This window comes from Capra hircus, chromosome 7 (assembly GCF_001704415.2).
Source record: "Capra hircus breed San Clemente chromosome 7, ASM170441v1, whole genome shotgun sequence".
NCBI lineage: Eukaryota > Metazoa > Chordata > Mammalia > Artiodactyla > Bovidae > Capra > Capra hircus.
Window position 1 is genome coordinate 100,159,404 of NC_030814.1, and position 10,178 is coordinate 100,169,581.

Here is a 10,178-nt window from a genome sequence, read left to right on the forward strand (position 1 = left end):
AATTGTCACACAATTTATAGTGGTACTTTGAAACAGGTATCAAAGGTGCATTATCTGTTTGCAGACAGAAATTTAAAATGTTACCCTGAAAAAAAATAAAATAAAATGTTACCCTGTTAGGAAAACCATCTGAACAATGGTATAGATATTAAAAATCCAGTTCTTTAACTGAAGGCTTCTCAGTCTCAGCACTATTGACATTCTCAGGCAGGTTGTTTTCTGTGGTGGGGTCTGTCTTGTGCCTTGTAGGATGTCTAGAGCATCCCTGATCTCCACCCACAGTTCCTGGAATAACAGACAGATATTTCTACAAGCATTTTTCAGTATTTCTGAGGAAACAAAGTTGCTCCTGCTTAGAACAACAGTTTAAATTTAACAATCTCAAGTATTTTTGCAGGAATGATATAATAGCAACTCAAAGAGAAATATTAGGAAAGACCATCTGCCGTGTGAGTAGCACAGCACCTTATGAAATACTAAACAGCTATTGAAATAATGAACCCATATTACATTGAATACTAGTTGACTGGAAGAAAGTCCTGGGACATTATTGACCAACAAGGAAAAGGCAACACAAGTAGAAAAAAAAAAAAACACTGCACTGAATCATCAAGCATATCTGTGATGTCTATTCATGCATTTGTACAAAAGTGTATGAATTAGGTATCAGTACTTTGGCCACATCATGCGAAGAGTTGACTCATTGGAAAAGACTCTGATGCTGGGAGGGATTGGGGGCAGGAGGAGAAGGGGACGACCGAGGATGAGATGGCTGGATGGCATCACTGACTCAATGGATGTGAGTCTGAGTGAACTCCGGGAGTTGGTGATGGACAGGGAGGCCTGGCGTGCTGCGATTCATGGGGTTGCAAAGAGTGGGACATGACTGAGCGACTGAACTGAACTGAACTGAACTGAACCTCATGTAGAAAGAAAAGTTTAAAAGAAACCAAGCATATATGGGACAATGTTACTGAGAATAAAACTAGGTTATGTGGTAGTGGCTTTAAAGTAACTGAACGTAACAAGATTGAATGAGTATAAGTTTCATAAAGATGTGAACAGTAATAATTTAATGATACCAACATTAGCCACTAATTCAATGTTAAATTGCCAAAGAGTTGGAAATAAAAGAATATAAGAGAAGATATTTTAAAATGCAAGGAGGAAGTAGTATTCAAGTTAATTTTTTTTTCTTAAATATACATGGATTCAAATATGTTCATGAAAGACAAAGGTGACATTTAATCAAATGGTTTTTAAAAAATGATCTTTATATGGTGTCCAAAGGTAATACAACTTTTAGAAATACATTTAACCAAAAAGGATTAAAAAGAACAATAAGGAAGAAGAGAGTAAAAGTTAGAAATATGTTTAATAGGTGGCTGTGTATGTCTGTGTGTGTGTGTGTGTGTGTGTGTGTGTGTGTGTGTGGTAAGTTGCTGTAGTCGTGTCTGACTCTTTGCAACCCTATGGACCACAGCTCACTAGGCTCCTCTGTCCATGGGATTCTCCAGGAATGAATACTGGAGTGAGTTGCATGCCCTCCTCCAGGGGATCTTCCAGTCCCTGGGATCCAACCTGTGTCTCTCACCTCTCCTGTACTAGCAGCAGGTTCTTTACCACTATCTTCACCTAGGAAGCTCATAATAGGTGATTAATTAGCACAAAAATTTATGCAGGAAAACATTCACTGTCATTTTTTTTTAAACAACTATTGTCAAATGAAGAATATTGTAGTGACAGCTCAATTATTTCAATTAATAAAAATGTAAAAACAATGAAGAGAACACCATGACTGACTGACCACATGCATTTTACAAACTATCAAACATTCTCACAAATATATCTATACATACATAAAATAATTAAACGGCAAGCATTTTGAGGAAAGAAAATAAAACCTCCAATTCATTTTGAAAAATGTGAGCAAAGATAGCAATAAAAGCACTCCAACTGCAGCATACAGAGGGTTCTCACTGACAATTTTTGATTAACAGAGTAATTGTGTAACATAAAGATAAATATATATTATATATGTATATGTGTGTGTGTGTGTGCACGCACGTGCATGCGTGCACTCAGTCAATCAGTTGTTTCCAACCTTTTATATATATGTAAGCATATATAACTATCCAGCAAAGGGCTTTCCCATTGCCCAGTGGGTAGAGAAGCTGCATGCAATGCAGGAGACAGGATATGTCGCTTTGATCCCTGGGTAGGAATTGTCCCCTGGAGGAGGAAATGGGAGACCACTCCAGTATTCTTGCCTGGAGAATCCCATGGACAAGAGCAGATGGCAGGATACAGTCCATGGGGTTACAAAGAGTCAGACAGGACTGAGTGACTAAGCATTCCAGCAAAGAGAAGTCACTATCTTTCATGAATTTTTTAAAATTCATCTATTTTTTTCAGATGCTTCTATCTTTCCTTTTCGCCTTTGTTTTTCACTTCTCTTCTTTTCACAGCTATTTGTAAGGCCTCCCCAGACAGCCATTTTGCTTTTCTGCATTTCTTTTCCATGGGGATAGTCTTGATCCCTGTCTCCTCTACAATGTCATGAACCTCATTCCATAGTTCATCAGGCACTCTATCTATCAAATATAGGCCCTTAAATCTATTTCTCACTTCCACTGTATAATCATAAGGGATTTGATTTAGGTCATACCTGAATGGTCTAGCGGTTTTCCCTACTTTCTTCAATTTAAGTCTGAATTTGGCAAAAAGGAGTTCATGATCTGAGCCACAGTCAGCTCCCGGTCTTGTTTTTGTTGACTGTATAGAGCTTCTCCATCTTTGGCTGCAAAGAATATAATCAATCTGATTTCAGTGTTGACCATCTGGTGATGTCCATGTGTAGTCTTCTCCTGTGTTGTTGAAAGTGGGTGCTTGCTATGACCAGTGCATTTTCTTGGCAAAACTCTATTAGCCTTTGCCCTGCTTCATTCCTCATTCCAAGGCCAAATTTGTCTGTTACTCCAGGTGTTTCTTGACTTCCTACTTCTGCATTCCAGTCCCCTATAATGAAAAGGACATCTTTTTTGGGTGTTAGTTCTAAAAGGTCTTGTAGGTCTTCATAGAATCATTCAACTTCAGCTTCTTCAGCATTACTGGTTGGGGCATAGACTTGGATTCCGTGATATTGAATGGTTTGCATTGGAAACGAACAGAGATCATTCTGTTGTTTTTGAGATTGCATCCAAGAACTGCATTTCAGACTCTTTTGTTGACCGTGATGGCTACTCCATTTCTTCTGAGGGATTCCTGCCCACAGTAGTAGATATAATGGTCATCTGAGTTAAATTCACCCATTCCAGTCCATTTTAGTTCGCTGATTCCTAGAATGTCAACGTTCACTCTTGCCATCTCCTGTTTGACCACTTCCAATTTGCTTTGATTCATGGACATGACATTCCAGTTTCCTATGCAATATTGTTCTTTACAGCATTGGACCTTGCTTCTATCACCAGTCACATCCACAACTGGGTATTGGTTTTGCTTTGGCTCCATCCCTTCATTCTTTCTAGAGTTATTTCTCCACTGATCTCCAGTAGCATATTGGACACCTAATGACCTGGGGAGTTCCTCTTTCAGTATCCTATCATTTTGCTTTTTCACACTGTTCATGGGGTTCTCAAGGCAAGAATACTGAAGTGGTTTGCCATTGCCTTCTCCAGTGGACCACATTCTGTCAGACCTCTCCACCATGACTCACCGCTCTTGGGTTGCCCCATGTGCATGGCTTAGTTTCATTGAGTTAGACAAGGCTGTGGTCCTAGTGTGATTAGATTGACTAGATTTCTGTATGGTTTCAGTGTATCTGCCCTCTGATGCCCTCTTACAACACCTACCATCTTACTTGGGTTTCTCTTACCTTGGGCATGGGGTATCTCTTCAGGGCTGCTCCAGCAAAGCACAGCTGCTGCTCCTTACCTTGGATGAAGGGTATCTTCTCACCGCCGCCCTTTCTGACCTTAAACATGAGGTTGCTCCTCTCGGCCGCCACCGCTGGCCTCAGGTGTGGGGTGGCTCCTCTCCGCTGTTCCTGTGCCGTCGCAGCCTTGCACTGTCACCAGCTGCCCCTGACCTCGGATGTGGGGTAACTCCTCTTGGCTGCGGCCGTTCGGGCATGAGGTCCTCCCAGCTTCTGCCCTCAACCTCGTACGTGGGGTAGCTCCTCTTGGCCACGCTTAGTGTGCCAGTTGCAGCTGCCTGCGCTTAATTCGCCAGTCTGTAAAATTGATGACCAGTGCAAAGTTGATTCATGAAGCAAGTCACCCAAAGCCAGGGCTCTGGGACAACCCAGAGGGATAGAGTGGGGAGGGAAGTAGGGGGAGGGTTCAGGATGGGGGAGACACATGTATACCTATGGCTGATTCATGTTTATGTATGGCAAAACCATCACAATATTGTACAGCAATTATCTTCCAATTAAAATTATTTTTTAAAGAAGTTTTAAGTGACATCAAATGATATATAGCTGAGAAAAGACCATTTAGTAGGCAGAATAAGATACTCAAAAGATGACCACACTCTATTCTCAAGACCTTTTGAATATCCTATCTCAGCAAGGGAAATACTGGAGTGAGTAACCTATCCATTCTCCAGGGGATCTTCACATCCCAGGAATTGAACCAGGATCTCCTGCATTGCAGGCAGATTCTTTACCAGCTGAGCTACCAGGGAAGTCTGAGATTACATTAGCAGATGGAATAAAGTGGATAATCATTGATCTTTATATCAGATTAGCATAGATATTCAGCTTAGAATAATATAATCACAGTGTTCCTCTAAATGTGGAAGAGAAAGGAAAGAGAATTAGTGTAAAATATTTTCAAATGCTCTGCACCTAGGTTTGAAGATGGAGGAAAGACCATGAACCGAGGAATGCTGGTGGCTACTAGAAGTAAAACAGCGAAGGGAGTGCATTGTCCTCTGGAGTGTCCAGGAGGATCACAGTCCTACAGACATCATAATTATAGTTCAATGAGACTTCAGACTTCTGAAGAAGTTTAAGATACATACATGTTTTAAGCCACTAGTGTGGTAATTGTAAGACAGGTATTTGTTTTAAATCACTGCTGCTGCTGCTGCTAAGTCGCTTTAGTCATGTCCGACTCTGTGTGACCCCATAGATGGCAGCCCACCAGGCTCCGCCATCCCTGGGATTCTCCAGGCAAGAACACTGGAGTGGGCTGCCACTTCCTTCTCCAATTTAAGTCACTAGTATGGTAATTTGTTAGAAGAGCATGCATGCATGCTAAGTTGCTTGAGTCATGTCTGACTCCTTGTGACCCTATTGACTATAGCCCACCAGGCTACTCTGTCCATGGGATTCTCCAGGCAAGAATACTGAAGTGGGTTGCCATGGCCTTCTACAGGGTGTCTTCCCAAACCAGAGATGGAACCTGAGTCTCTTGTGGGAACAAGAACAATTTAATATAGATGTTGTTCTTGGAGTTGAGTTTAAACCTTTCAGTTCAATCAGTGAGCTACCCTTAGCTAGAGGTATTTTGTGTTGAAATTATACATAAACAGAAAGAGAAAATTGAGTCCTTTTTGAGATAGTCTTATTAGCTCCTATAGAGAAATTTTCATTGCCTAAATATAAATGTGGTTCTAACTTTGAGGTCTTTGAGGATTTAAGATGAGAAAAGTAAATCATTACTAATATTAAAGGCACACATTCTGCTTAAAAACTTTCTGTCAAAATTTCTAAATTCTTTCTATTTTCTGTTATTTCAAGCATCTATTCTTTTCACTCCCATCCCTCTAACTTGCTCTCAAGGTTTCTTTCAACTTGGGATGGAATTACAAATGAGACTGTAGGCATGTACATATATGTGTGAGCATATTTATTTCAGAGAAAGGTATATACAGATGTGGGCACATGTATGCATACTTGTACTCCTAACCTTGAACATGGTTTGTGGACTCTACAAAGCATTTCTATACATTTCATTCATTTTCACAACATCCATAGGGTGTTATCTTATATATTCATCATAAATAAATAAAACTGAGATTCAGGTCAATTACAGTATTAACAATAACATTTCAAAGAAATTAAAACTTGCTCTGCACCTTTTAGACTATCAAAAAATGAACCATGTAGTGTGTACTGCTAATTTATGAAATTCAGAAAATTGTATACCTTAAAAATTGGCAGTTTATTGTATGTAATTACTCTTTAATGACTTAGCTAGAATTTCAAATTTTGAGTTTTGCATTGTTCAGAGTAATAAGTAAAGTCCATGCAGTTGAGTCACACCTGAAATTGAGAGGTATCGCTTTAATCAAAGATTAGAACAAAGTGTCATATATGGATATAGGAATAGTGAAAATAATATAAAGAAATTACTGTTTTATAAACTCAGGTTTTTTCTTTTAAACGAAAGACTAACCTACCTATATCAAAAGAAGAAATTGATATAAAGTGGCTCAAAACACAATAGCACTACAACTGGCACTGCACACATTGTCATGGAGGTAACTTGAAAACACAGAATAGACTCTGACAGCTGACAGTAGACCCATGAAGAAGAGACTATCAGAACTCAGATTAAATCCTTATTGTGTATTTCTATTTGAGACTAAAGACATTATGTTAAACCACTTCCTTTTAGGACAACTTGTTATGCAGCAACAAACTGATAAAATAATCCAAGTGAACAGCTGAGTGAAATTATAATAATATATGACTTCTCATGGTAGACATTTGCTCTGATACTTGAATAGCATTTATAATTACTCAGTTATTCAAGTCTATTTCATATAACTATTAAAAACTGAATCCATCCAGGTTTTCATATAGGTAACTATGCCAGGTTAAAAGGATATGCCTGTTTGTTCAAAACTCTGTGACTCTGAATCACAGGACCAGGAGGAATTTAAGCTCCCTAGTGAGCTGTACTTGGAAAGAGATATATATGTTTATATTGCTCATTCAACATCTTTTAGTGGTCATGATGAAACTTAGATGGGGAAGATATTTCATTCAGAACAATGAAAGGAATCATATTCATAGGCAAAAATGTAAGTTTTTCAAGTAGAAGAAGAAAGATGATTCAAAATAAAATATAATTACACCAAACAATACTTCATGCCAATGATAAACACCTTTATATATGGACACTAATCTTACATACATCAGTAAGTAAATTGTACACCAGAAAAAATAATTTGCATAGTTAAAATCTGGTATAAATATGTGCTTCATTTTAGTTAAGGTCATCTTAGACTCTAGACTTTATTACATCAAACTCTTTTTTGAAATTGGTGTTTCACATAGACTACCAGTGGAGACATGCATTGATGATCAGGTTTCCAGTGACTCTGATAATGGTGGCTCAGCAGGTAAAGAATCTGTCTGCAATGCAGGAGATGGAGGAAATGCTGGTTGGATCCCTAGGTAGAGAAGATCCCTTGGAGTAGAAAATGGTAACCCACTCCAGTATTGTTGCCTGAAAAATCCCACAGAGTTTGGTGGGCTACAGTCCATGGGGGTCGCAAAAAGTCAGACACGACTGAGCAACTGAGCACACACTGGTAACCAATACACACACTGAGCTAAATAAAGAACAAGATCCTATCAGGAATAAAATGGAATGCCTTGTTGTAAAACACACTATATGCTAAAGTCTACAATTTGAGGAAGAGAAATTATGGTAGTAATGTGCAAAAGGAATAATGAACAGAAAGTGATAAATTGAGGTTTCATACTTCACACTCATGAAATTATGTCATTGGATGGATTCAGAAGTCAAGGTGGTTTTTCTTTTCCAAAAGGTAACAGAACTCAGGATTATTCACTCAGTAAAATGAAATAAACTTGATCTATATATAACATTTCACAAATAAATTATTCTTAGGAGATGCACCCAGTCTTATGAGATATATGGGCATTTCCATATATTTCACTTAAGGACGTGAATCAATTTGGGAGAGTATATAAATGACAAAGGATAAAGCACAGATGACAGAACAGAAAAGTTAATTAAGCAAATTGCTGAAATTGCATAGAGAAGTTGAAATCAAAGAAATGGAAATAGAAGACAGTAAGTTGAAGGAGCAAGTGCCATTTTCACAATTTGATCAAACAAGCATGATATGTGGCCCTGAGGCTTAAACCCTTCTATCATGTGCATTTCTTTAGCCCAAGGACAAATGACCTTGATATAGTTTCCATCCCAAAAAATCTTTTCAGAGCCCTCTTTATGTCTTTATTTCTTAGACTGTAGATGAAGGGGTTCAGCATGGGTGTGACCACAGTGTACATCACTGAGGCTGCAGCACTTGACAGTGAGCTGTGGGTAGCAGCAGAGCTAAGGTACACTCCTAAACTTGTACAATAAAATAAGGAGACCACTGAGAGGTGAGATGCACAGGTGGAAAATGCTTTACACCTCCCCTGAGCTGAAGAGATTCTATATAGAGAGGACACTATCTTGGAATAAGAGTAAAGGATACCAGTCAGGGTACCACTACCCAGGAGTCCAGCTCCAAATTGCATCATCATGTTATTGAGAAAGGTGTCAGAATAGGCAAGTTGGACCAGCTCTTTTATTTCACAAAAAAAGTGAGGGATTTCCAAGTCTGTACAAAAGGACAGTCTCAGCACCATTAAGCTGTGTAACAAGGAATACATAACACTCACTATCCAGGATATCAGAACCAGCAGTCCACAGAGCTGGGGGCTCATGATGACCATATAGTGCAGGGGATGACAGATGGCCACATACCGGTCATAAGCCATCACCGTCAGGAGAAAGACATCTAATCCTGCAAAGAGAATGTAAAAACACATCTGGGTGATACAGCCTTCATAGGTGATAACTTGGCTCTGTGTCTGGATGTTCCACAGCGTCTTCGGGATGGTTGTTGAGGTGAAGCAGATGTCTACAAAGGACAGGTTAGAGAGGAAGAAGTACATGGGGGTGTGGAGATGGGAGTCAGAGATGGTGACCAGGATGATGAGCAGGTTTCCAAACACAGTGATCAGGTACATGGAGAGGAAAAGTCCAAATATGAGGGGCTGCAGTTCTGATTCCCCTGAAAGTCCCAGAAGAAGAAAATTCAAGCTCTGTGTACCATTTCCTGATTCCATGTGGTGGAGGTGACTATTGGAGGGAAAAAAGAAATAACATGAATAGTTTTCACTCAAACCGGCCTAACTCACATAGCTGAACTATTTTAATTTCTCTTTGCTGTCAAGGAATTGATGTTAATATGTTTAGTTCTCTTCAGTTGCTCAGTCATGTCCAACTCTTTGCCAACCCATGAATTGCAGCACACCAGGCCTCCCTGTCCATCACCATCTCCCGAATTTCACTCAAACTCACATCCATCGAATCGGTGATGCCATCCAGCCATCTCACCCTCTGTCATCACCTTTGCCTCCTGCCTCCAATCCCTCCCAGCATCAGAGTCTTTTCCAATGAGTCAACTCTTCGCATGAGGTGGCCAAAGTATTGAAGTTTCAGCTTTAGCATCAATCCTTCCAAGAACACCCAGGGCTGATGTCCTTTAGAATTGACTGACTGGATCTCCTTGCAGTCCAAGGGACTCTCAAGAGTCTTCTCCAACCCCACAGTTCAAAAGCATCAATTCTTCGGAGCTCAGCTTTCTTCATAGTCCAACTCTCACATCCATACATGACTACTGGAAAAACCATAGCCTTGACTAGACGGACCTTTGTTGGCAAAGTAATGTCTCTGCTTTTAAATATGCTATCTAGGTTGGTCATAACTTTGTTATATGGAGATAAATCCTCCTTGAGGGTATACTGCATTTCACCTCTGACTAGAAATTTTTGTCCCATTCTCAACAAATCCAAAGGCTTCTTAATTTACAGTTTTAATGAAAACTCCTTTCATGCATTTCAGAAATACTTATTGAGAACCAACAATGCTCTGAGCACATATAAGGAACAGTGTTCATAAACAAAACTCCCACATTCCAAGGGTGGTTAAAGATGATATTCAAATAAGTGTAAAATATAATATAACAGGAGATGACAGATACTATGAAAAGAACTAGGTATAAATGAGAGGGGAGTAGGTGTTATTTTGTATTGAGTGTTCAGGTAAGGCCTGCAAACGAGATGATAATTGAACCAATTCCTCAAAAAAGAGAGAGAAGGAACTAGTGTGGTGATAGGAGAAGTGTGTGTCTGGTAG

At 39.4% G+C, this 10,178-nt stretch overlaps 1 protein-coding gene across 1 annotated transcript; it reads right to left on the reverse strand.

Annotated features, from left to right (window-relative positions):
- Positions 8,138-9,106, reverse strand: LOC102169951 (olfactory receptor 7A10-like). The gene has a single exon (XM_005701335.2). The coding sequence runs from the start codon at positions 9,104-9,106 to the stop codon at positions 8,138-8,140; it is 969 nt and encodes a 322-aa protein (XP_005701392.2).

Coding starts and splice junctions, on each gene's coding strand:
- LOC102169951 (XM_005701335.2), bottom strand. CDS start 9,106: ATGGAATCAGGAAATGGTACACAGAGCTTGAATTTTCTTCTTCTGGGA.